This window comes from Pocillopora verrucosa, chromosome 4, assembly GCF_036669915.1.
Source record: "Pocillopora verrucosa isolate sample1 chromosome 4, ASM3666991v2, whole genome shotgun sequence".
NCBI lineage: Eukaryota > Metazoa > Cnidaria > Anthozoa > Scleractinia > Pocilloporidae > Pocillopora > Pocillopora verrucosa.
Window position 1 is genome coordinate 30540707 of NC_089315.1, and position 27982 is coordinate 30568688.

General features: G+C 38.3%; 2 protein-coding genes and 1 pseudogene across 7 annotated transcripts; 2 read left to right on the forward strand and 1 right to left on the reverse strand.

The window, feature by feature from the left end:
* The first annotated feature begins 921 nt into the window (after positions 1-921).
* On the forward strand, positions 922-8528 carry LOC131784917 (putative histone-lysine N-methyltransferase PRDM6). The gene is made up of 6 exons (XM_059101760.2): positions 922-1351; positions 2783-2968; positions 4194-4432; positions 5090-5348; positions 6105-6656; positions 6968-8528. Exons 2-6 carry the CDS (start codon positions 2803-2805, stop codon positions 7501-7503), a joined length of 1752 nt encoding a protein of 583 aa, XP_058957743.2. The 5' UTR covers positions 922-1351; positions 2783-2802; the 3' UTR covers positions 7504-8528.
* LOC131785039 (PR domain zinc finger protein 14-like) lies at positions 8029-13285 on the reverse strand (annotated as a pseudogene).
* A 3399-nt stretch (positions 13286-16684) lies between these two features.
* LOC131784997 (putative histone-lysine N-methyltransferase PRDM6) lies at positions 16685-27207 on the forward strand. 6 transcript variants are annotated; one of them, XM_059101840.2, is made up of 6 exons: positions 16685-17232; positions 19015-19380; positions 22370-22614; positions 24671-24957; positions 25192-25450; positions 25862-27207. In XM_059101840.2, exons 3-6 carry the CDS (start codon positions 22395-22397, stop codon positions 26605-26607), a joined length of 1512 nt encoding a protein of 503 aa, XP_058957823.1. In that variant the 5' UTR covers positions 16685-17232; positions 19015-19380; positions 22370-22394; the 3' UTR covers positions 26608-27207. The 6 variants fall into 6 exon arrangements, with proteins under 6 accessions (XP_058957823.1, XP_058957829.1, XP_058957835.1 ...); XM_059101846.2 differs by lacking the exon at positions 16685-17232 and adding an exon at positions 18099-18488; XM_059101852.2 differs by lacking the exon at positions 16685-17232 and having other exon boundaries at positions 18794-19380.
* The last annotated feature ends 775 nt before the right edge of the window (positions 27208-27982 follow it).

The following is a 27982-nucleotide window of genomic DNA, read 5'->3' on the forward strand; positions in this document are numbered from 1 at the left end:
TGCATCCACTTTAAGCCGTTTGAAGCTAGTACATGAACACCAGTCAGTTTCAAAAGACTAACAATCTGAGTTGTGGTAAATACAAGACTTACTCAATCCTGACCTGCTTTCGTGACAAAGCGCGAATCACACAAACCTTTTTTTTTTAATTTATCCAGGATTTTCCGTGTTGCGGGTGAATGATGTCATTCTCAATGAGATAATGGCCCAGACGTGAACAATATTATGGAAAACAATCATTCCTATAGTGCACAATAAGTTTCTTTCTGGATAGTACAAAGTTCCGCATACATTGTCGGTCAATGAAAACAAATACAGGGCAATTTTAGAAACCTCCACAAGAGCGAGTATTCCGTTTCCGATGAAGAATGTCATATATTGCTAAGGAAATTGTTCAAGTTTTCCGTTTCCAGGTTTCCTATATAAGATGACCTCTCAGATTAAAATATCCCACACGGATATGAGTGTAAGGATGTTTTTCTTTTAAATTCTTCTTCTTCTTCTTTTTTTTTTTGTAAAGAAATGCAGGCTTAAGCCTTCTTCATCGCGATCGACACTAACAGATAATCCAGTCTCAGAATTATCAAAAAGAGAATTGGGCACTTCGTTCGTATGTGACAGAATTTATTTTGATTATTTGCCAAACTCGAGTATAGCGCTATCCGGTTTAGCTAAAAACTTATCGCAGAAAAAAAAAATATATAAGTGGTCTTTTTAGTTCTCATTCTATATTTAAACGCACTCGAGAGAGTATGCATCAGATACTGCCTTCAAAAAGCTTCGTTTCCAAGTAAACAAACAAATAAGAACCTAGTATTTCTCTGCCGGGGACTCCATCAATGATATTTTGTAGAGACCCCAATAAACATGTTCACGTAATGAGTGAGTAATTATGTCTATTTTGCATATACAGATTCTATGAGTCAGCTTCTTTTCGCCACTTTTGGAAAACTTATTTCTACTTGTTTTGAAGGGAAAGGGTCACCACACTGCAACAACAGGCCTTGATTTCGATCCTCACTTTTTTTTAGCTGAAAATATTTCCCATTTTCAGAATTTAAGCTGCACAAAGAAGTGTAAACACGCGCGCTGTTTTAGCTGAGCCGAACTGTCATGGCGGGTCACGACACAGCCACCGGAATGCGGAATTTTTGAGAACAATAATTATTGTCGGCATGGAAGTACAAAAGGTTAAGGATATATTATATATTTTATGCTCCGTAAGGGTGATACATGAAAGTTTTCTTGTATTTCTACACATCTGGAGATCTAACGAAGCATAGTTTTGCCGTCAAAACGAACTGAATGACCAACTTCGCGGAAGGAGAAGAGGAAAGGCAACTTCATTTTGGTGAGTAAAGTTTGATTGCCTTAGAACGTATTTTAATAAGTAAGATAGTGGAGAAAATGAACATTCAGATTGCACTTTGAGCCCGGCGACCCAACTCAAACCACTAATGAAGAGGTTTCTGCACTAAAATCAACGGAATATTATCGCAATTTCTGTGAGCATGCTTCGGCATAAAGCCTTGTGGGACAGAGAGCTGTGAAAATCACTTCCATGTGGACGTATGCAACCTACAGCAGTTACATCTTGAAGAACTGAATTTCGCGGTCAGCAGGAGAACTCTTAAACAGAAGACACGCTCTCAGACACGTTCCTGTAAAAACGTACATGTTGCTTGCTTCCTCTCTTTAAACCGGTCGGCCAACATAAACACAGCCATTTGATATCAACCTTGTCATCTCATCCACGCCTTATGCTCTGTCATACAAGAAGGAAATGCTTTAAAATGGATTTTCCCTCTTCTCACGTGTGGTTTACCTTGCTCGGAAAGACCTTTTGGTCCATGGCCCGCGGTCATGAAAACAAACGGGAACAAAAAGTGAATTTTCCACTACACGAGGTAACAAACAAGGAAAATTTTCGGACCAATTAGAGTTACGCAGCGAGAAGGGACAGCGAATAATTCAACATGTTTTTCTCGAAATTAGAACAAAAATGGCGGAAAGTAAAATGTATCCATCGCTCTTTTGTTCCAGCAATTCTCTTCATGATAAAATCCATCGAGGTCATACAGATGATATAGTTTTATTGTCTGTGATTCAATCAACGGACATTTCAAGTCTGGTTCGATCAACTTCTTTTAGCGCTGGCCAAATTTTTCCCCCAGTTCTGCACAGAGGCAGACAGCAACATTCATCACTATTAACTCACTACTTCAATCCATGGTGAAAGAAATTTTAAACCTCTGAAAAAAGTTTGATCTTCACGCGATTGCAGGCAACTCAAAGTTCAGTCTAAAATCCAAAAGTGTCTTTAATTCCAGAAGAAATAGTTAGCTACATCGTAAATAAAACTTAAAACTAATATAGATTCATTATCATTTTGATACCTCTCCAACTCAAGTAAGGCTACAGATATGGTTTGTGTCAACGATTGACAGGGAAGTATTGAATTTAAGTTACCTTAATTAGTTAGGGTTTAAGAAAGGCTAGAATGTTCTGCTGAAAACAAATAGACGAGTCTTTTTGTATGTTGCTTAAAAGCAGAGAGTCATAGAGCAAAACGAGTAAACATTTTCTAAAAATAACCAATGGAACGAACTTTCCTGCCTCGCAGCTGGTTAAAATTTTCCTAGTGCATTCTAGTGAATATCAACCATTGAGTTCGAATTTTCGGCTTTTCAAATCTATTTTCGTTGATACAAAAGAAGTTTAGTGTTATGCTTAAAACATAATGTTTAAATAATGAAATTGTGAATGCTTGTTTCTCATGCAGCATAAACCCGCTGGTTACAAATGGAAGACAAAACCGGCTCAAAACAAGAAGACAAAAAAGAATATTGTGGGGGAAATGGTTATTGTCTGATCGACGAGAGAACTCTAAATTTACTTTTATATGGTTCCCGCGAAGTCAGAGTTATAGACGTGCAGAAACTAAAACGGAAGGTTGAAGATGAACAAGGTACGAAAACAGCTTGTTAACATCGCGGTAAAACCAATTATTTATCAAGTGCGCCTAAAAAAATGGCTAAGAACAATATCACTGATATTTTTGATACAGGAGGGAATTTGACTCAGCTCTTAAAACTACCATAAAGCAATACAAGCCCGTTTCTACTTCCAAATAAAACCGCACCATTTACCAAATGTTTCGAATCATACGTAGACCCTCAAGCATTTATAAAAATATTCGGGATAGCATTGATAAAGTTGTTATTCTCTTTTGTTGACATTGAATTAATTTAATTGTTCCAAAAATTTCCGCTTTCACTGTTGTGTTTACGAGGTTTTTATGTCCGCCCTGAGTAATTACCACAAAAAAATTTGCATGGGCAGAGTAATTTAAGCCAATATATACCCTTGTGTGTATTGTTCACTTGCACTTTCCTTTATCTAGAAGCAATACTTTTCGGAGGGAGTGGAAACATTTGATACTCTGCAAATCCTATGCAAAAATTTTATCGACTAGAAATCACGTGAAAAGGAAAACGTCTAGTTTTCTGTCAATCTTGAGGTTTCCTGACGATGAATGTGTCTTTGTATTTGACAATTATTACATAATTTTATTCATTGGTATCCGAGCCACAAATTAATTGTTCATTTTCCAGACCTTTTTTTAAACTACAACGGTTGTCAATATCCACAGAGTGCATGCAAGTCAGAAAAGCTCAGGTTCCGGTGAAAGGTTTTAGAAAAGGGCTTCTTTTGAAACGCAAGTAAAATACAGATCGGAAATGATCTTTCACGTTGCGGTTTTGGTCAGTTGGATGTTGTCATGTAGAATCTGTTTATTCTGTAAGTAAGGCTTTGATTAAGCACGTAACAGATCCACACTTGATATGACAAAATTCTTAGCGTTATTCATAGCACCATTTCTTTATTCTTGTCCTTGTCGATAAGCTCTGATCTTGATTCACCTTGCGGGGTGAATCATTCGAAGTATAGAGGCTGTAGTATTCAGGGTCATGCCTAGCTCCCTCCAATCACTCTACGTGATCTCGCACTGCTGTATTTTTCATGGCATCTGATGGGCACTTGACTATGACATAGATGAAAGTTTCGGAGCGCTCAGCCTCAGGCTAAATGTACCTTTGTTGCAAGCTACCTTATGAGGAACAGATACTTAACAGTACAACTGCTCATTCAAAATAGTCCTCCCTTTCAAGTATTCAATCGATTTTTCACAGGAGGTTCGTCTTCCAAAAAACAGAACAATACCGATGACCATGAGAAGCCTCGGCTCACAAACGCCATTAGATCATTCCCGGATGAAGTGAATCTCTGTAGATCGAGTATTCCTGGTGCTGGTTATGGAGTGTGCGCGAAAGAGCACATTCCGCTGGGCACCTGGATAGGTCCGTACGAAGGAAGCCGCCTGCCCGCCCGAAATTTTCCTTCAAATTATGAAACAGGATATCTATGGGAGGTGAGATTTGAAAAAATAGTTTAGTGGGTTGTTATATGGGCTTCAATCTTAAAGTAATTCCTCTTGAGATATTTTTATATCTTTCTCCTTTTCGGAGTTGCTACATTCATTTGTCTGTAAATAGATCTTGACATGCTTGAGTCTAAATATAACTTTGAAATAATTTAGAAAACAATTATGAAAAGGTGAAATATTCTAAAGATTTATGTCCTCTTATGAGCTTCTGATATTGTATGAAGGTGTCTTCTTATGGATATATTCTGTATCAAAAAGAAATTGACCGAAAATGTGCGTTTATTTTGAGCATAACATTATTATGAGTATACGTATCTCTGAAGAAAATAAATACACTGACTCCATATCAAAAATCTAAAAGATTGAGTCCTCCATAGAGAGATATCTAACTCCGAAAAATTGATATGAAAATATTGGGAGAAAAATGGTTGTTTTATTGTAGGACTTGGAAATAAATCACAGTGCGGTAATTCAGTAAGTTGCAGGGGAGGGGGAGGGTTGGGAGTTGAACTTGGAAGCACCAAATGGCAAGTGAAGCATTTTAACTTCTCGGTCACGTTGCCTCCCGTCCTCTTGCTTCGTTTTACTTGCCCAACCAGAAGAAGAAGTGAGATGCTGAATATTTAAATTCTTGCTTCATAGATCTACAAAGATGGCCGCCTAAGTCACTATATTGACGGACGCGATGAAGACAACTCCAGCTGGATGCGATTCATTCAATGCGCACGTCATGTAAAGGAGCAGAATCTATACGCTTTTCAATACTGTGGCAACATTTTTTACCGGGCGTTTAAGGAGGTCCCCCCCGGGACAGAATTGCTGGTTTGGTACGATGAAAAATATCCACAATTTCTTGGAATTCCTCTTGGTATACAGGACTATGAATTCTTCAGAGAATCTGGTAAGGCGGTGTTGATTTTTCAATTCACCTTAAAAAAATTTTTTTTGATCTTCAATAATGGGTTGAAAGAGAACTGGTTAATGTTTCAGTTGAGAATGATTTGCAAAGTCTTGTTTTCTAGTAAGTCGAACTAAAAAACTAAAGCGAAAAAGGGTAGGCAGTGTCACAAACGGAGAATTACTATTCACTGTTTCCACTATGCTGTGATCAAATTTTTTAACCACCAGGATTTGTATACAATATTAATACGAGTGCAATTTGATTTTCATAAGCCCCAACAAAAAGACAACAAAATTGCACGAGCCCGTTGGGCGAGTGCAATTTGTGGTCTTCGAATAGTTTATAAAACCTTATTACATCAAATTGCACGAGAAATCATGTCATTACTTGTTAATAATTTACATGAAAAACGCATCACAGTAAGTCAAGACTGTCGAAATTTGGCAGTGCGTGTGCTATTTGTAATTTGCACTCGTGTTACATGAAAAATACATTCGTTTTCAGCCACTCAAACGCGCGTAATTTTTTCACGTATATTATTAAGTGTGTAGATCGAAGGCGCTGAGCATAACTTTTATTTGTTTTATCTGTTTTGAGTGACAAAGTGTCCTGAACTTTATTTTAATGACCGTATGAAAGATGCTAAGAGTTTATGAATCCTCAGAACGTGAACCCCATAACTTACTTTCTCCATGGCTTGTAAATTAAGACCGCTCGACTGCAATTTCACATTTAGCTTTCCTTTTTTATTCACAGTGTCATCTTCCAATACCCAAAGCTCTCCAGTCTGCAGTTCCGCCAGTTTGTTTGTTGACCCAGTGACACGGTATCCAAAAGCCCACGGTTTTCAAGAATCACATGATAATCCTAATACGGGTAGTTTTAGATTCCCTTTACCACGTGAGCCACCTCCACGCTTCGTACGCCCCTCAAGCAGTGCGGGTAACGTTTTCCCGCGAGACAAGCTTGGCACTTCTGGAATTAGAGGTGGTCCTAGTTTTGCTGCAGGCTCAGTTGAAAGTAAAATGATTGAGACAGATTTAACCGCAACGACAACAGTTGATGGACAATTTTTCAGGAACTTTTCGCAAATACCTGCGCCCAGTGGTAACAATTTTTATTCGCCGCAAATAAAGAACAAGGACTCGCAAGAAAAAGTTGTGAAAACTGAAAATTCAACCCGAGGGTATATGTCTGATAAACATTGGGAACGGCAAAGAGATGAGGATCCCTTGTCTAATAACGAAAGAAGACTTCCAGCAAAAATAAACGCTCTGCGTGAAATGCCGCCATTACAATTCTTCGATAGTGAGTACTAAATTTATTCACTTAAAAAAAAAGTTTCCACACAGGGTCGGTTTAATAAAATTAGTGTTACTTATGAAAGCCCTTTGCTGAAGCAGGTGACCCGTTATTTGCAGACCTACGTGTTTCACAGAAACTCTAACTTGCTTTCGACGCATAGAAAAAATATGTTTTCCATAAAACGAGTGCTTTTTCCAAAAGCCATATTTTAAAGCGTGTTAGGCCAGAACGTAACTTCCCATGAGTTAATGTATTGGCATGCCTCTTGTTAATTTAATACTTAAGATAGAAACGCCCAACTGTGACTTTTCCAGATGATCAAAAACATTCTCCTCGCACGAATGAAGTTCAAGCTCTCAAGCGAAATGGAGATGGAGTGAAGAGTGTAATGCCAGCGCTTCGTCCTGCTATGCCTCCGCTTCTCCACACACCGCAATATCATGAACACTTAGGAACAAACATATCAGGAATTTCTCTGTCTCCGGATGAATTTGGTATGTGGAGGTGCCGGCAGTGCTTAAAGACTTTCACTCAGCGGGTTCTTCTTCAAATGCATGAGTGTTCCCAGACCCCTGATAAACCGTATCAGTGCGGCCAGTGTACGCTTTCATATGGGACGCCGTCAGAACTCAGAAGTCACGTGGACACGCATACCAATGAGAAGTTGTTTAAGTGCGGGTTCTGTTCGCGCTCTTTCTCAGGGGCTACCACCTTAAACAACCACATACGCACCCACACCGGTGAAAAGCCATTCAATTGTGAGAAATGCCACAAGACATTTTCACAAGCTAGTCATTTAGCGAGACATCAGCGAGTCCCTGGGGACTGTGTTCCCTGGCAGATGGGATAGATTAAAAGTCAGCTTAGCTGCTGCAAATTGATAAACAGACTCAGCTAAAAAGCTTTCTTGCCACCCAAATCAGATCATACGACTACTTTTTTGGGAGGTAAAAACTGATAGATTTGTAACACGGAATTGAAAGAAATGATGTGTATGCAAACAGAGAAAGTGTAACTTCCCAAATGAATAATCAAACGATCTGATCTTAGCGGAAACAAAGATGGGAACACGAGAGCCAAACCCGCTTCTGTTTGTAAGGATTTGGCCCGATCATTCCAGTCAATGCTCAAGCGATCGAGAATTTAATGAAATCAAGATCAGACAATCACTGGCCCGCACGATCCGCGCGTTCGGATAGAACTAAGTTCGTGTTTGAGCCTGATTCCCACTTGATCGCCTTAATCGTCCCAGTCGCCCCAAAACCTTGCGCAAACGAGACGTTCCAGATTGTCACGTGACAATCAGCCCTTAACTTACACACAGAGTCGTTCTAATGTTTCTCAACAAAAAATTTTAGTTAATGAAAAGCGTGCACTTGGAAATGGTAGGGTTTATTTTCACACCGAGTCAGTTTAAGGTCCATCTCTGGTTTTTTCACTGCACTAATACAACTTAGTCAAGTTTTCCTATAATGTCTCTCAAATGTAATCCCTTATCCAGTTGCACTCATCCACTCCGTTTCTTGAAATATCTAATTTTTTTGCTGGGAATTACTCAAGAAGATACTCAACGGTAGAAGCATTTATCATTAGGGATATTTTGTATTCAAATTGGAATGAAAAGAGTAACAAAAATGAGCTTTCTGTAGAATCTTGTTTGTATATTTTCGATCCGTTTAACCTGAAGGGTTACTTTCCACCGTCTATTGGAGTTGATGACCCCGTTTGAATGTGCAATATGATGATTAATTTCTCCTTGCAGTGGATACCGTCATCCACGACTTCCTCTAACAACTGCAAATTGGATGGACGAGGGTACTCTGGAAATACGTACCAACGTAGTAACTGAATATACTAAACGAAAAGCGTTTTATCTGCTTTGCAGAAAAATAGAACATTTACAAGTTAAGAATTGTTTTTTTCTTTTTTACATGTCACAGGTTTCTGTGCGCCATCAATGTTATTTTGTACAGTGGAAGATTAACTATATACAAAGTTTATGTCAGTTTCTAGCGCATATCGTCTACCCCTCTAGTGTTAACTACGTGTTTCTCAGTAACGACGACAAGGCAGTGCTCACCAAAAAAATTAAAAAATGCTTGATTCAGGGCTGGATTAAAGTAATACTAAGTTTCGTTTTTTAAGTATCCAACTATAAGGTCAGTCTAGATTTAATAATTCAAGACAATGTCTAACAGGTTGGATCCTCTTTCTCGACTTCGATAAATAGATTGAAGGAAATCAACTGATGCGCAAGCGTGTAAAACTTTTTAGTCCGGCCATGTGACGTGCAATGTTTTCATTTCTCTTTTGCTAGAATCGAGAATGGATCAGGCGCATCGGTAGCACTGTTTATCACAATGGCTCTTCGCTGAGAGTCTGGGCCTTGTTGTCCATAATGATACGTCTGTGAATGGTGACGTTTCTTTCGCGTATGACTAGATTGAGGACCGTCTGCAGTCACGAGATAATTAGCATGGTATTGCGCATATTCAGGGGGAAGTGATACGACCGCTGACCAAGAATTTTGAATCACTGGTGATTTATGGGGTGATATTTGTGGGGTGTTTTTCCAGCCAGAAAATTCCGTGGGTGGTTTGAGCTGGACCGATGAACCAAACTGTGCTGAAGAACCTGTGTGAAATACGTTAAGTCGCAATTAGAGCCATTCACTATTGAGCGCCGAGATTGCTTTGATTTTACTTAGCTTTGCTCTGTGATTGGACCAGATAAGTCGCGCCATCCTTCCAACCAATTAGATGCAAAAACAAAAACAATTGCAACTTGGTCACTGGAATTTTCCCGCGCTTTAAGCAGTTTTCTTTTTTTCACTTTGAGTTCTCATTGGCTAATGATGATGTAAACCTTTCTTCTGATAGGTCTTTGCGATTGCTGTACTTTTTCGCTTTTCTACACTTAATTAAAACTCCTCTAGTATCCTTTTACATTGGATTGATTGAGAGAATGACGAATTGTTTTCGAAAAAATCAATCAGCGATGAATAGAACAAAGGACGGGAAATTGTAAGGCACTTTGTACACTTCATTGTAATTTACCTTAAAGGTTTTTCTGATTAGTAATACGTACTTGAGCCATAAACCTCTAAACTGATATCGGTGATGTTCAGCGGTATACCCATGTACTGTGGATATGTATCTTCGTACCACACCAGTAGTTCTGATCCCGCAGGAATGTCAGCAAATGCTCTGTAATAAATCTCTTTGTTGTATTGAAAGGCGTAAAGGTTCTGTTCCTCTTTGTGACGAGCACATCTTATAAAACGCATCCAACTGGACGTTGTTTCGTCTCTACCGTCCACATATTGAAGCAGTTTACCATTTTCGTATATCTAAAAAAAGATTGTCAGATTAGGGATTTTAGTCTAATTATTTGTTGCTTCCAGATCGTCTACCAATGCGTCTACCAGATTTTATCTTGACAATATTTATACAATATCGAGCAGACAAGTGACGGGAATAAAGAAAAATATCAATTAGGGGGGTTATCAGTTGATCCAATATCGAATTCTTCGAACTTGCACAATAAGAATTGCACGACAGAAAGAAAGGAGAATTACTAATGACATCTTTAAAGTGAAAGGACACTTGAATGGTACAACAAGACAAGGAGACTGAGGTGCTTTGAGCGTCTCTCAATGGTTCAGATTTATCGCAAACCTCAAAACCCATCTAAAATTAGCCACTGATATTATAATGCAGTTTCACAACAGAAAAATATTTTACATTTAGTTTGAACTGCATTTTCTATGATTGGCTTGAAAAAACTTGTCCGCCAGCTGCTAAAATCAATCACAGAATCGTAAATTGGTCAGTCGCGTGCCCTTTCCCGCATTTTTAAGTACCGACTTTTGTAATTGAATCAAGTTGTCAATCCTGAATGTTGATTGCCAATTTGATTTTAAGCATTGATTTGGTGTTACGAAGGCAAATCAATTATTTAGCCTATTGGAGTAAACGTAAGGTATTAAGTAGGAGTAAAAACCTCTTTACCTCCCACATGTATGAGGTATCTGTGGCGGCCGTGACTTGATTAGGTTTAACAATATTGCCTTGATATGGACCCATCCAAGTTCCTTCTGGAATAACTTGTCTTGTGCGGATTCCCAATTGAGAACCAGTGGTTGATGGACAAAGATCGAGTTCATCCGGACAAGAGGATTTTGCAAACGTCAGTTTTTCGCCATTTTTCTTTTTTGTTGTCATTTTAGAAGATGACACTGAACCTAAATAAAATAAAGTTAGAAATTATTTGTGATAAGCAGAACATATAAATGAGTTCTGAAAGAAAAATCAAGGTGTGCACATGTAGAGTACGAAAGATGTTAGATTTTGAGCTTGATCAACGAGCAAAGAAAGTTGTTATTCCTTTCGTCAAGAGCGTGCAACAGAACAATTTTTAAGCACTCCGAGAAGAATCCATCCTTATATTGTGACCTTCATAGAGAGCTCAAATGCTTTCTGTGTCACGCGCTCGAGACGAAACGGAGAACATCTTCCCTTGAAAGTCAGTTTGTTTTTCTCTAGAATGTAAGATGATATGCAACTCTAAAGTACGTTTGGATTAAGAGCAGCCTGATTGAACTCCTGAACTAAAGTGGCGTCAAGTTTGTTGAAAACCTCAGAGGAAACAAAACGTACATAATACTTGGTCCCAGTCTCACAGACCGCGACGATCGGTAAGAAACGATGCTAATTTTGAGCTCAGTTTACAAATAAGCAAAGATGATTTAAAACATACATATCAAATTGAGCTAGGGGAAGAATCAAACATCTGAGTTTCTTTTAAAGAATTAAACACTTTAGTTATCAATATCGGCTCCCTCCATTGATAATCTGCAGTTATATCGATCATATTGTCCGGGTTTTAAGGAAAATACTGCTATACGTGACTTCAAGGAAAGATAAGACTTGCTGTTACTAGGTAACAGAAATACTAATAGCGCATCCTGAGTTATCAGTGACCAGTTTGAAGAATGCTTTACCTTTTCGCCTCGGTGCACTTGTCACCTTTCCTACAGCTGTTTGGCTGGTTGATTCTTCATTACGTTGATACAAACATTTGTGTAAATTTTCATAAGTGAACGAAAATGGCGCGCAACCCGAGGAAACTGCTGGCTTGACATCATGATGAGGAAACTGCGGAAAACAGGGGCTTGTGTTCGCCATTGCGAACGCTGTAAATACTGTTCTAAACTAAAAAATAAATTTAAAAAAATGTCAGATCAATACTAACGTCATCATCCCAAAAGGCACCAAACTCTGATTTTCATTAAACGTCTTATAACACCTTTTCTCGATATGGAGAGTTTTTCGCGAAGTAACTTCTGCTCGCCGAAAGAAAAAACCTATGACTTTCGTAAGGCAGCTGAACACTTCCGAGCTGGCAACTTTATCCACTCTATTTCAAGAGCCTAATGTAAAGTTCCTTTGCTAATGGATTATAAACGACCCTGCCGGGCTAGATGATACGTGCCAGTTGCCGTATCTCTAATACATATTCATGTTTTTCGAGTTCTGACTCCCTGATTGAATTGTCTCGGGGGTATGAGCCGAGCGTGGAAAGAGAAAGGTGCAGATTCCATTGTCTGCGTCGGAGTAAGTTTAGTCGACAGTCGTTATGTTGTAAACGACAGAAATCTTGCCATCATTCACAAGTGTAACACAGTTTAGAACATTACTGCTTATATTGTTGCAAACTGAGTAGGAAACTGTGTCGAGGTGTTAAGATACGTATTTTTTCAGTTAGTCTTAACGGCCCCTAGTGGTTATTTAATATTCTTGTGTATTTAGGTTAAACGTGTTAAAAAAAATTGAAGCAAGCCTTGAATAATTTGTTTACAAGAAACGATGGCGTTAAAATTGCTTGCTAGCACATTTCTTGGACGGACGTGCTTGCTCTGGAGCCAAGGGCACCGTGTATGGCTGAAATCACGTTAGATTCTCCAATATCGTACATAGATGATCAGATTAGATGTCGATTTAAAGGAGATATTGTTCAAGACCAAAATTTTCACTTAGAACCAGTGCGTGTTTACAAGAAAGAATACTATAACATAGGTGATCTCCTGATGAACAATGAATAAAAACTGTTCAGTTATACAGAAAATACTATCGTTATAACATGGTATGTTTGTGTCAAATATGTTAAGCAAACATCCCTCATCGAACTGAATGTACTTCGTAGCTGGTGAACACTTTGAAGCAATATTACTAAATAGTTTAACAATTCAGTATTATCCTCATTTGAAACGTGTATTTTCATGAATGATATTTTCATGCAGTGTCTAGTTACCTACCGTCGTATTCTGTGTGTTGTAAAAGTAGTTCCAGCAGTTTTTCGGGGTTGTAGACTTTCACTGGCGTGATTAAGAAGTTGTTTATATGTTTTTAAGGTCAAAGTCGATTGGCTTCGCGTCGTTTCACCACAAAACAAATCTACATCAGTCACACATCGTGAATTCGTTGTTTTAACTGCCAAGTATTTGTCAAATTGTAGTCCATGCATTGCAAATTAACAATGTGTGAGGAGCTACGTTATGCTTCACAGGAAGCTCACGCTATCAGTTGCCATGGTAAAATGCTTAAGTTTCAACATGAAAACTCCTAACTTTTTAAGGGAACTTAAATATCAGCTACAAAATTTTTGCCAGAGTAAACTTACGATTTTTGGCGTTTTTTTCCAGCAGATTCGCAAGGTTGGTTCCGGCAAGACGAAACGAAAACAATAGCAAAATTATAAATGACGTATTTAGTCTTGCCCAGAAGGGTTGGAACAGACGGACGGAAGTCAATGACAGTTTAACACAATACACATCAATGTCCCATGGCTACCTCAGCTACTTCAATAAAACGTGCATTATTTCCCCCGGTTTTTTTCCCACGCAATTACTGAATTCCGCCAAAAACACGTTTCATCAGAAACTGATTGCGTTTTTCAAAAAACTGAATAAAACCGATGAGCCTAGTTCTTGCGTGTGAATGGGGATGACTTTGAGAGAAAACCAAAAAAAAAAAAGATTAATGTAAACTCATTTGCCACAGTCCTGATACATGCTGTTAAAAATTCACTCATCTTGTGGTTTGTCAAAAATGCAGAATATTTGAAAAACCCAAAATACACAAATTGAATTAGAGAGAGTTTTGCTACACTCCTTGCAATTTGATTAGTAAGTTTGATGACAAGAAGCAGGCTTCACCTCTTCTGAAATAACAGCTAAACAAACGATAAAAACAAAATGGTTGTGTGAAATTGTCAAAATTGTTCTAAAATTGTCCATTATCGCATAAAAATCACCTTATTGTTGAGAGATGACATGTGTAGCCTGTTGGCTATACAGTGTTCAAAGAATTCCCTTTAGCAAACCGGTTCAGGCTGCGCAACGACGAAAAAATATATTCGTCGAATTTGATACGTATAAAAAAAACTGAAAGGTGATTTCAAAACGAATCCCGCATTGAAAAACAAAAAAAAAAACAAAAAAACAAAAAACAAAAAAACAGAATGTATTAAAATTCATGATGTCTTCTAGGCACAAATTATACTTTGGTATTCGAAACTGTTGAAAAATATTGACACAACCTTTACTGAAAAATACTTTTATGACTCTATCTTGTATCATAAATGCAAAATTACATAATAAATAAATGCAACTCAGAGTTTTTTTTTTTAATTCCACGCGTGTCATAAACTGTATTTTTTGAAACCGCTACGAAGTTTGCCTTGCGAACCGCGGCCAGGTGAATCGTATGAATTAGCTTACATGTTGAAGGCACAATGTAAACGACTGTGAGTTTTTCAAAACATATTTGACCTTCCTTCTTCGTTGTTGAGATCCTCTGTCACTCATTTACATGTAACAAACACGAATCTGGGTAAATACATTTTTACAATTTAATCCAAAAAATTTTTGGTTGTTAGTCTGAAGTTAATTTCTATGTAAGAAAACAATGCTACATAACTCAGCGTAAGTGTTACTATAAGTAGTGCTATTGCGTGTTTAGTGCTATTGCCTAATTCTTACTTACCGAAATATTTCTTGTGGTTTATATCCATGTAAAGTGTATTCTGTATTCTGTATTCTGCCGAACTTAGGCACACATGTATATCCCAGGTGTAATATGCAAAAATGACGATTTCGAAATGTACCGATCATTTATCTTTCTCGAAAATTGGACAATGACCTATACTTTAAACTTTTACCCTGTTCGATGTTCCGGTGTTCGGCGCTTCCGGTGCACTAACTTCGATGCTCAGAGTTCAAGAGCATATTACCGATAACGTTGCCTCAATAACTGATCTCTAGGCAAATATTATATAATGTTACAAGCTGATTGTGTTCATTTTGCAAATAACTTGTTTTTTTCCGACACGTAACTGGTAAGGACAAGCATTCAATTTAAAATTTTAATATCGAAAAATAAATTTCATAGAGGACTTGATAGCAGCAGGTATTAGGGTATTGACGTCATATTCTTTATGTCGGTCTATGTAGATTTTTAAAACAATGTCGGAAGTTTCAATAGACATAATATCAAAGCGAAACTCCAAACACTGGCTTTGACGTCAATTATTTCGCAACATTTGACACGCTTGAGCGATTACCCCACAGAGTTTACGATACAACGATTTCGAAATTTTTTCGCCTTTATAAATCGCCCTGTTTTTTATAAACGGAAATGAAAATCTCTATATCTAAGCAATTTACCTTAGACTTCCTTTTATTCAAGAGTATGAGAGTTCAGGTTGGAAAAATTTCAAGTTTTGAAAGTTAACTCAAACTGTACGTGATCTAAACACTACCTGTGGATCTACAGAATTTGTGATAAGCGCATTAACATTTTTGTAAAAAATAAAAAATGTAAGCAGTAAGAAATAATGTTTTTCGAAGACAGAACATCGCCTACTGAGTGTCAAACACTTACCGTCAATAGATGCTGTCAAACAACAAATCCTTCCGATTACTAGCTTAATTTTCGATATGGGAAACTTTTTGCATTGCAAGGACTTACATCGAGATCCTTTATCAAATGAGGGTATTGTTATATAATCGTAGTGATATTTGTGCGATTTTGCATCAATATTTCTCGTAAGTAATGCAAATGAACCTTTCTGTGTTTTTGTTTTGTTTTGTTCTTTTAAGAAACAAAATTCCCGCCCTGCGAAGGTCACCGCGAAAATATGATCGACGATGGTATAGTTAATTCTGAAAACTCCCACGCATTTTGCGAGTTATCCTTGCAAAAGCGAGAAAATTTACCGACCCTACCCTACTCAGAGGACTGAGTTAGTGTGGCTAAAGCCAGTCGATGGGAAGAACAGGACGGATTGATTAGCAAGTTTTGGCAAATGGAAACTGGCCTCAGATTGAGGATTCTGCGGCCGAGAAGCGCAGATACGAAAAATTTAGATGAGTTTATTCCTGAATATTGGAAGCTAATGTAGTTCGAAATTTGTTTTGATCTGGTTCGATCTCCTGAGGAATTGGAAGATCTAAGCGATAGTTATACAATCACCTTGTTTTCTCTTGGTTCGGATCTTTTTCTGGATCATATCCATAGCAGAGCGGCACAACCATTCAACTAACCGAACATTTTCATCGGTTCACCAGCGTAATGACCCACATAGAACAGTGAAAGACCGGCTTTTGGAGTGTTTCCGAAATATCCAATTTGTGACATTACGACGGTAAGCCCTCAAAGATGCGGTATTTCGCTTTTCTTTTCTGTTCCCTTGCAGCACATTAGCAATAAATTGGAAGATTTTAGGACTTTAAGTTTCCTATGAGTTTACCTTAACAGTGGAAAAAAAAAAGGTTTTAACCAATCCAGCTCCTGTGGTTTGTAACTAAATATAGGAAGACCCTTCTCAACTCATCAGATCATCTGCTGAAAGGATGGCTTCCAAAAGATCTCTAGTCCTTTAAGCTATGGCTTGAGTGCCAGCGACCTGCAAGCGTGATTTCCGTTTTTCATAGCCCGCATAACTTGCGGTTATGTCTACACTTTGAGACGTTGAGCGGTGGAATCTCGAAAGGTTTGCGATGGAGAAATAAAAGCTCGAAGTTTCTTTTATTGTTTTCGCGGCTCCGCCGTTTCGATTTCCGTGGAGCTCCCATAAGACACGGCCAGCTTTTCTGGCTACGTGCACCTTTGCTGGTGTTTGGCGTTCTTCCAATTCCTGTTGGCCATTTCTCCTAATCCTCCTTCTACCCAGTTGCAGCTACGTATGACGCACCATTTTCGGCCGGTCTACTCGTTTTGATATCTCACCGGTGACTGTATACGTACTGGTGTGCCCGAGCGAACTGTTCGAGAGATCTGATCGAGCGAACTCATTCAGTCATTAGACTCAGCAATGCTTCTCAGCTTGATGGAATCTTAGAAAACGACTGAGATATCGTATTTACCTTAACACCGCACCCCGTTTTCCACCAACGCCTCGTTTCTGGTTAAGAAAGCACAAAATTGAAGATAGGTTACGTTGGGTAGTGTCTCATCTGCGGTTGAAGCCTCGCTGGTATTAGCGCCAAAACGAAGCGGACGCCGACAATCAAAAAGAGGTGTAGTAATGAGGTCACGGGTTTGATTTTATCGTTCTGAAAACGTGATCATTCGCTTGTTCCTTTTCAGGTTTCGACATTATTACCTTTTATATTTCTTTCGTTCTGTTTTGATTAATGTGATAACTTATTATTATATGAAAAATAATTTTTCATGGTTTCATAATCTTTTGAAGGAATTGTTTTAGGTTATTTTGGGTCACGTAGAACACCGTGGCCGGTCCGCTCGTACTTGCTCTTAATCGCTTCACCCGGCTTCAAGTCCAAGGCTCCAACGCTATTTAAAAGCCTGACCTTGATTATTTTCTTTGTTTGTTTATTTGTTTCGTTTTTCATCTTCAAAGTGCCCGGCTATTACACATCGACACATACCAAATTATTCCAAGTGAAACAAAGTTTGCGGTTACGTAATAATTTCCGGGTTATCAAAACAGAAAAAATGGATTAATCCATAAGCTTCTGAGTATCACACCACTTAACTTTTTTTCATTTCTCACAGAATTAGTTTAATACACTTAGTATGCTGTAGTTGCAATATGAATAAATGAATTTCATGTGCTCCTTGATAACTAAAGGTATGAAATGACGAATTTCCGTGCATGGTTTCAAAACGCATTCGGACAAAAAGGAAAATTTGGAAAAAAATGTGATGAATACATAGTTGAATGAAAGAAGAACTTAATTTACTTAAGAACCAAAAACAATTAAATTTTAAACCTTTTTTAAAAATTGGCAATATTTATAGCTGTCTAAAAATTTTCAGTTTGATCTTGTTAATCTTCTCTAATCCGCCTCCCGTGCATTTTTTATTAAAAAAATATCAAAAAAAATTGTCATCACAGTGAAGTTTTTAAAGTGTATTTTGCTTTGCAAGATGCACATTTTCCTTTTCTTATAAATACCACCTAGGAATATCAATGGAACAGATAACGAAAAAATTTACCGCAAAGTGACCCAGAACTATTTTAGTCGAGAGCAAATCTGGTGTCATGTCTACGATTTACCATTTTTTTCTTAATCCATCATGCAGTTGTGGGTTTTCAGAAGCTTTTGTCGTGCAAGCGACAAGCAATGCACGTGGCAACGAGCTTATTCATGCACGGTCATTGCATAATGCACCTTTACCCTCCAGAAGCCACCTCTCGCAAAGAAATATCAGGCAACGTGCAAATTACAAGGCAGATCCAGCACAAGATATCGGAAATGGCATTGATGAAATTAAGCGCATGCAGCATTTGCGCTTCTGCATATCTGACGTGAGCAATAACTAGGCCCAGTTGCTTTCATAACACGCTGTAAGAACTACGACTGTCCATTACTATGTTAGTTCAAGGGGAAATCGTGACAGCTAACTTCCTTTAAGTGAAAGACGCTCTGAGTACGCTGTGTAAATATTGACAAGATACTCTTATCAGCGGAAATGGAATGAAGGTTTTTTTTATGAGTTTTGTAATTCGAAATTGACCGACAGAGCGAGTGCTAGGAACTGGAAGTTTTATCTTCACAAAATTATATCGCGAAATCTAATTAACAATGCGACATTTAAATGATGATCGTCTGAGGTTATCAATTTTCAATCATTTTAATTTTTATGATTGGTTATGTCGGCAAATCCAGATCGCCATACCAAACAAGCCTGCACGCAAACATGAATACAACAGCTTAGAACTCTTAAGATTCCCTTACCTTTTAGTTGGAGTCCCTAAGCCCAGATCCACATTGTAGTAGCAGTGCTTGGTCTATTAAGACTTCTCAATCTCAAAACATGTTATTTTCATTCAGCCTGGCGAGGGACGCATATACACAACGAATTATGTCACAGACATGTCGGAATAACATATCAGCCCCCACATCAGTCGTGCGATACGAGATTTGGCAGTGTCCCAAGCTGTCAAAAACTTTTGACGTTTACCCAGAGTGATTGACACACACCCGACCGGAGATCGTAGAAAAACGAGAGTAAAAGAACATGCCGCTCGCTGTTCCACGCCAAATGTTTGTTGTGATTATCAAGTGACAAGACCCTCAGTTTGGCAGAACCAACTAAGCCCAGTTTGGGTGGCCAAATCGAACACCAGATCGTTCCTGAATAGGGTCTTTGAGTCAAGAAATTGCACTTTGAAAAACTGGTGTCCTGGAAAAGATAAGGTTTGTGTGTGCTATTTGGTAATAAGTGAAATAATGTTTGCGTGAGTAACGCTGTAACTAATTCGCGACAGACTTACACTATTAGAATGTTATCAAAACTTTGACACACATGTACATCTTAACACTGTCTCTTTCTTTTTTTTTTCAATCACGTTTTTTCCTTTGTCGAGAAATAAGGAGTGTCTGATTCAAATCATTCTCTGTGCAGTATTCAACAATGAATTTGACGCTAATTTCATTTGAATTTTTCTTATTTTTCCTTTTTTGTCAAAACAGATTTACTAGTAACCACTGAGTATTAAGCGACGTCAATGTCACGAACACCTCAAGCGTATTCTTTACATTTCTGCCTTTTTTGTCTGGAGACTATCCATATCAGTGCAGCAAAGAGGCACAACCTTACGATAAAAGAGCATTCTATATCGATCAGCTCTAATCCTCTTCTGCTTTAAAACGGTTTTCACTTCCGCGCCTCCATCCAATTACGATATTTAACATAACGTTTTATTTTCTAACACGCATGCAAACAAGAGGAAACAATTTCTTCACAAATAAAGTTTTTCGAATTTTAAAGTTCTAAAGATTACATTCTCAGCCTGGATGCTATACCTTGCGACATAACACGCATTTTTTTCGTAATCGTTGAGTGGTTAATTTCAGCCGCGGAAAGTTTATACTGTAAACAGTTATTACATTGTGACTTTTGAGTTGTTAACTGTGCCTTGCTCATCAGCACCTCGGAGGGCGGGTCCTAACCTATCTCATTGAAGCCAAATTCCTTCTCGTACTTTCTACTGATATAGATATCGAAAGAAAAGATTAACTGTTAACTCTTCAATTTAAGAAAAGCCGTCTCTGTTGCTTATAAGGGGCTATTCATGTGCTATCTGCGGGAGTTTATTCACCAATTAATCTGGCGTAAAACATTTACGAAAGGAATGTTTCCCTATACACATAAGAAGTCTTTAGAAATATTGTTCTAAGCTCCTATTGTTTCTTTGAAATTGCCGACACAGCCGGATCTTGCGTGCAGTTTGGCAGGGATAAAAAAACAAAAGTTTTTCTTTTAGTCTCCATGCGGAAATATCAGCAAATTGAATAGAAGGAGAACTAAAGCGGATGGTTTTCTATGTGGCAAAGTTATCGTTTTTGTTGCACCATATTTAGCCAGTAATCAGCCTATTCGTAGATCTAGGTATTTACTCAGCTAAATTCCAACACTTTCGTTCCGGGGTATTAATAGTAAGGCTTTAAAGATAACAAATCTTTATTTGCTTGTGACATAACTTTTAAATCTATCTGCAATACGAAGCCGTCCTTTTGTTAAATACCTGCTTAATCATATGATAGAGGAAGTTCTTAAACCTCATCTCATTGATGCCCTCTGGCTGGCATATTCGTCACAAAATTGCTTGGTATTTCCACATCAATGCATAATTGATTTCAATTTGGCTTCACTTAAGACGAATCATAACTTTTCCGCTTTTCAACACATGAAAAAAGAAAAAAAAAAAAAGCCATGACGATTTCGCTCATTGCATCTAAGGAGACAAATTATTTATTACTGACCCATTGTGTTAAAATGTGTCAAGGAAGTCGCTTCTCACTGCGGCAAAGCTATCAACTTATCATTCAGCGGATTGCCCTTTCCCTGGGCTCAGTTTTCCTTGGAAAATACGACCCTTATCAAATTGTCCAATTTCCGGCTGAAACAATAAACTTGGCAGTTCATCAACTCATCTCACGAGTCTGAACTTTTTTGGTCTTGAAACGCGAGTCTTTTGTCATTCAAAATAGAATGACGTACATCTGGAGGGACGAAAATTTCAACCATGTAGTAGGATTAGCAATAAAGTAATACTGTCCTGCATAGTGGGCAGAAAAAATTTCGAGTACTTTCACAATCATTGACCGCACGTATCTGCTGCAGTAGTAGATACGTATCGAATATTTGGTAGGTTTTGTCTTTAATTGATTTTTTTCATCGAATTATTAATGATACTTACTGATTTTTACCAAAAAAATCGGGTATTTGCGAATGAAAGAGTTCTCTAAGGAAAACTCCTATAAAACTTAATTTGATTTTGTTGGAAAAGCATAAGTTTTAGATTGTACATCGTCAAATTCCACATTGGACTCGAAATGCTAGTCACTTTGAGAGGTTTTGTGAATGTTATCACAAAAATGCGTACAGCTTTCATTTAATAGGATGTTGACCACACATGAGGGCTTCATTATTGGCCTAGCTGACAGACTCGTGGAATTTCTCAGGCAAAGACTAGAAAATCGCTGAGGTTCCTCTGGTTGTAACATCAAATTGTAATAGTGTTTGAATTGAATAAGAGCGCTCTGCATTTCAAAGTAGTGAGAACTAAAATTCGAGCAGTGCTACCTAAACTAATTTGCATGTAGTTCAAGAATGCCGTTGTTTACAGTCAGTACTTCATTCATTAGGTTTTTTTTAACCTATTACGCCCGTGATTGTTATGCAAGGTGGCAATTCATTGAGAAAGAATACTTCTATTCTTGACGTTTCTGTCGCAATTTTTAAAGGTTTGTTGATTTAGCGCCAAAAAATTACATTTTGTTTAGTTATCCTCTATTTTGTCTCCCGAGGAGACTGCCCTCGTCGGTGCAGCTTATCTTCGTTGTTTTGTTACTGAGTGATAGATGTTATCTATGTTAGCGTCGTTTCAAACAGGATTACGACAGCGATAGATACAAGTTTGAGAGACCCGAAACACATAGATGATTTAAGCACATAAACTCCGTAACAGTTACGACCAAATTTAGGTAGCAAAGAGTTTACTACGACGTTTACTATTAGCGACAGACATCTGTTGGACAAAGTTTTAATTGATAGTGAGAATTTGTCAGTTATGTTTTTTATTTTCTAAATACAGATAAGCAGAGAATTTGATTTTATCATATTTTTTCATGATATATTGAAAAAATGTCATTCTCTGTTTGTTACAACTTCTTGTTTCAGTTTTCCTGAACGTAAAGGCACGAAAATGGCGCGAAATGGGGTGGCGTTCACTGCTCATTTTCCCGCCAGTCAGGCATCTCTGCAAAGCACTGCGCCGCACAGTTCCAAGAATTTTGCATTTACTTACGACGACTTATACAACTGTTTGTATCGCCACAATGAGCTACAACTAATCGACATCGAAGCATTCAAAGCACAAAGAAAATCAAGTCAAACAGACGCGGAAAAACAAAAGGAAACGACTAGTAAGTTAACAAAACAAACCATTTTAATCTTTACAACATTGCGTGCCAAATTATAAATGTCCTATAGTACTTAATAACGATATTACCTCGAATTCAATCTTGTATTCAGCAAATTTGTCTTGCATTAATCTTATTGCTGCTGTCAATTTGTGATCTTAAGGCTTTTTGCAAGTTGATCCCTCTATGCATTTTTTTTGTCTCATAAAAACAAACTGTGGAGAAACAGCATAAAAATGAACATCGATAACTTGCGCTCGAGAAATGGGTGCGAGTCATCTTAACCGCAAAAGCAATACAATTGTTGTTTTTTCGAAACCCAATTTTCCGGTTTAAACCGAAAGGGAAGTGAATTGTGAGTATTTGCTGGTTGCAGGGGAAGACCCCCTAAAGTAGAATGTTATGATTACACAAGTACCGCATTAAACACGAGAAACTAGAATATTCGAAGGAAAAACATCGGTTTTCTTATAAAATAGACTTTGTTTGTTGTGGTGATAAAAATAGTACCTGTTAATCTTTATTCTACCGCCAGACATACCATGGTGAAAGTGGTTTTTGTCCATTGTCTACAACAGTGTTGCTATAACAGGAATTGTAATTACTTCCTTCTTTAAGGAGAGGATCTTCTTAGAGGCAAAAATCTAAAATTGAACAGATTTTCTTTCATAGTTTCCAAATTCTGGTCATGTTCACTTAGCCCGCCCAACTGGACGACTAAATCACCCTTGAAGCTTGCTTGAACCGATATACCACTTAAGGTCACGACATTTCCGGCAAGCGGAAACTTCGGCAAATTTTGTTTTATCATCATTGCATTGAAAATCCCCACGATGCAAGATTTGGTGGGCGGAGCTACCATGGCGCGCGAGCTCACACAGATGACAGAACGCTTTGTTGAAATTTTTAACATTTTTCAATTACGTGTCTGGAGATAACTCTTCGTATCCAATGTCGGAAGAAGCTTTGCCAATGTCGGTACCTTTGAAGCTTTATTAAAATCTTTCGTTAACAGTGTTTTCTTTATTTTAAAGTGAATAGTTCTGGCAATCACCCCGATTTTGAACTAACCTTTACAATCACTATTGGAAAAGAAAGATTGCGAAAAAAAAATGAAGAAAGGGGGGAGGGGGGGGGAAGGTATTCCCAAGCAATATTTCGAACTCACGCTGGGAGCTCTGTTTTAGAACTGAAATGTCACAATGTTCCGTCCGTTTTGTGTCTTCCTTTCTTTTGCTTTGTTAAAGTAATTCCCTGACAATGTGTCTCTTTTAGTTCCCTCAACAAAGCTTTTTTTTCTGAAAAACTTACTGAACAATCTTATGTTAAACGGTTCTGAACTGGGTCAAAAGCTTTCTTCGTATAAGTCATGACCATGATTCACAGAAGAGCCTTTTCCTGAGCACTACTGTGTATTCTAAGAGAATGCTGAAGCCACGAATGTGACTGCCATTACGTGATTATGGCCTAAAAATGATTAGTCTTGTGTTTGTATCGTGGCTGTTGTTTATAATGGCTAACTTACCTCTTGCACAAATATTTTTCTTCTGAATTTTGAGCCATTTTCGTTTTGTGAGAATCTTTTACCAAACGGAAAGCGTGGTTGAATCCATTTTTTAAGGGATCAAAGGTCAATTTTTTACTGGCACCATCTGATGTTGTGCTCTGATGATTATAACATTTTAATCAGGAAAAAAGCGTTTCCCCTCCTGATAAAACTAAACACGTGTAATTCAGATTGTAAACGTATGTTAGCCAAAGGTAATTTGCGTGGAATGTGGCAAAAACTTTCCTGTCTTACTTCCTAACTTAATTCACTCCTCTGGACAGTCTCTTTTTGTGTTGTGATTTTGGATTTGCTCCAAAAGTTTCGTTTGTCTGCCAAAACAAACCACGTCCGGGAGATAACTGAGGGTGGGAGAGGGGGTGAGTGGGGGACTCCATACCCAGGGGGCTGGGAGTCTGTACTACCAACACATACGCTGCTTGTGCAACAATGAAAAATGCCTCTGTTACAGTAGAAAAATAACATGATAATTTTTCCTTTTTGTATTCGTAGACTGTGATGCCTGTCGTTCAAAGCAAGACGCATGTCCAGTGCACAAAGTTCCAAATTCTGGAAGGAAACTTCTTATTCCAGGACAGAAACAACCGGTCAAATTTAGTTACGCCATAGCGTCCTTTCCAGAGGAAGTGCAGCTCTGTGTGTCAAGTATTCCTGGGGCGGGTTGTGGAGTCTGCGCAAAGCAACATATTCCTGTGGGCACGTGGATTGGACCATATGAAGGAAAACTTGTTAAATATGATGACGTTAAACCCAATACAGACACCTCTTACATGTGGGAGGTAAGTCCCTTATTTTGAAACCAAAAGAAAGTCAAAATCGAAGCATCTGAGGGCGGATGTATTAGGAAAATGGAAACTGTACTTAATTTACTAAAATCTTGACTGAAACATAATTTATTTGGACCCTTAGGACTGCTTCACCTGTGTGTGTGTGTTTTTTTTCTTGCAGCTAGACATGTGTTTTCTAGGTTACCCGAGTCATAACTACTTTATTTTTGCACCGACCATTTGCAGATTTACCAAGATGGCAAGCTCTCCCATTACTTGGATGCCAGCGACGAAAACACCTCGAGTTGGATGCGATTCATCCGATGCGCACGATATAGGGAAGAGCAGAACCTCTTCTCGTTTCAGTACTGCGGAAACATCTACTACCGGGCTTTCAGAGAGATATCCGTAGGGACGGAACTTCTCGTATGGTACGATGAAAAATATCCTCAGGATATGGGAATACCACTGGAAGTTCAAGATATGGCACTTGTGGACCCCAACGGTATGTCATAACAATGACGAAGCAACTTAGTTTAGGTAATTGAAAAAATATTGCTTTTAGGCTCTCAGTGTTTAAGAAACGAGCCATTGGTATGAAGTTCTAGGATCAGTGGTCGGCTTAGTGCTGTTCTTTTAAAATGAAAGATTTTCATATTTTCTAAGGGAAGTTAAAACTGTAAATGGCAAACAAAAATCATTCTTTACCTCGAAGAAGGTTTTCTTTATTTAATTGTTAGCTATTATTTGTCACAGTTGGGTTTTATCATTAAAAGCTCTTTTCGATAGTGCCCTCGAATGGGGCAGGAGTCCGATCCGCTTAAACGTAACTTAGCATTCAATCATTTGATCAGATTGCTTATCCACCTTTTGCTTATTAAATGCTATTCACGAACCTCGCCGTCCTTCTCTCTAGGTACCAGACTCCTTCAAGAGGTCTTAGCAGCACAAGGTCAAACGCAACCTTCAGATCGACCGATCAACACCAGGCAATTTTCTATGCCTGCAGTTTCAAGTCAGCCAACGGTTGTTTCAATTACTCCTACGAAGACATCTTCCCGAAAATCACCCCTCCCTGTTCCTCGTGACAACATGAAAGAGAGACCCTCGCCTACGTCTCCAAATGACACTCGTATTTCGTGGCACCACAAGGTTCCAAATCCTACTATTTCTCACAGCGCCATTCCCATAGGGAACAATTTCGTCCAGGCTGAGCGAACTCGAAAAGTGGAGCCGGTCGCTTTAAAAGAGGAAAGGGTTGTTATTGAGGATTGTGATGACGACAGAAGGTTCAATTTAGCTGAAGGATCAGAGATGAGCCTTATGAAGTGCGGTCAATGTAGTCAGTCATTCGCGCAGAAGAACATGCTCCAGGTTCATGTATGCCCGCGTATGCCTAGGAGACCTTACACATGTAGCTACTGCTCTGAATCTTTCTCCTTACCTAACGAACTGCGCACGCATGTTGTCACTCACGCTAATGATAAGCCATTCAAGTGCGGCTATTGCTCGCGCACATTTGCTGGAGCGACAACGCTGAACAACCATATCAGGACACACACGGGAGAGCGACCATTTCTTTGTGATAAATGTGGCAAATCTTTCACACAGGCATCCCAGCTGAGCAAACATCAACGAATTCCTCACGAATGCAAGTACTAGGTCTGTAATTTGGTATCACTATTGTTTAGGAATTTCATCGCCTACAGGACACGTATTTTTATTTAGCCTTTTTTGACGACAGGATTTTTAATCTTTACACGATGAAAACTCTATATCAACATTTCTTGAAATCTTTAAAATCATATAATTTGATCCTTATTTACAGCGTAAGTCTTGAGGTGAATTATTGTGATGGCTCGCTTAAAATTTTGGCGCGTTTTGTAGCAATGTTTATCTTCAACAGGTGCTGGCAAGCGCAACTGTACAAAGCTTCAATTGTCCGAGAATGAGACATAATTTAAGCCGACGCGACTTCTTCACTAACTGATAGTTGAGTGTAATGTTTCTGTATCCGAAATTTGCTGGTTATGTTTTTTATTTGAAAAAATCACCACAATGGTCACTTCATATTTTATTTGACCCGCAAGATATTTACTATCAAATTTCTTTTTTCATATCTGACATATGGTTTTCTTTACACCACGAAGAATTTTTTATTGCTAAGACGATGAACCGCGCATCAAGCGAGGAGTATAAAGAAATGTAAAAACAATATGTACATTGAAATGTGTAAATAAATAGATAAATAAATAAAACAAAAGACCCTATCCTAAAAACAATTTCTTCGTACTACCCTTCTATATTTCCAAGCTCTCCAGATATTTATTAGCCTCAGCTGAGCTCTTGGTCGGCGGAGGAAGCGGAAAAGCGGGCGAGTGAAAAATGGTAGGTTGTCCGAAGGAAAAGTTTCTTCCGTTTCCATTGATAGCGGGAACCTTTCCACGCAACATGATTCTACTTACTTACAAATACTAATTGAAAAGTTCAAAAAGAGATTTTTCGCTGGGATAAGCATTGTAACATGTGAACTTTTGGAACCAGATTTAAGAGTCATGTGTCGCAGAGTAGGCAAGGGGGAGGAAATCTGCTTCCAGATTTTCCAATTCTTGGGAGCAACGTGACAATTTTCGATGACAATCATTACTCCTCAGCTCAAGGGTGATACTGAAAGCTTGAAATCAAACTTCTCTGAGTTACGTTCTTGCAAAGTTTCGTTTCCAGAGCAGTTTCTGCGGAAAATCGCAAACGAAAATGGGAAATCTTAATTAACGACATATGTTTTGTTGCTTTTGTTGTACGCTCCAAAATAGATCTGGTCTATCTCGAAGGAAATAACACCACAGTGGGGACACCACAAAGACAATTAACTCTTTCACTCCCAAGATCTGACTGTCAATTCTCTCCTCTAGCTGCTACGCATTTCCTCCTTTCCTAAGATAGCAGCTTCTGCCTGATAAGTAATAATAATCTCATTACCTGTTTGCTGATGTATGGATATCATAAAGAGAAGTTTCATGTTCATCACTTCTGGGAG

Excerpts from the sequence above, each read along its gene's own strand:
- LOC131784997 (XM_059101840.2), top strand. The coding sequence starts at position 22,395 with ATGGCGCGAAATGGGGTGGCGTTCACTGCTCATTTTCCCGCCAGTCAG. Across the intron at positions 22,615-24,670 it reads AAAACAAAAGGAAACGACTA|ACTGTGATGCCTGTCGTTCA; the intron begins GTAAGTTAACAA and ends TTGTATTCGTAG. Across the intron at positions 25,451-25,861 it reads GGCACTTGTGGACCCCAACG|GTACCAGACTCCTTCAAGAG; the intron begins GTATGTCATAAC and ends CCTTCTCTCTAG.
- LOC131784917 (XM_059101760.2), top strand. The coding sequence starts at position 2,803 with ATGGAAGACAAAACCGGCTCAAAACAAGAAGACAAAAAAGAATATTGT. Across the intron at positions 2,969-4,193 it reads GAAGGTTGAAGATGAACAAG|GAGGTTCGTCTTCCAAAAAA; the intron begins GTACGAAAACAG and ends GATTTTTCACAG. Across the intron at positions 6,657-6,967 it reads GCCATTACAATTCTTCGATA|ATGATCAAAAACATTCTCCT; the intron begins GTGAGTACTAAA and ends TGACTTTTCCAG.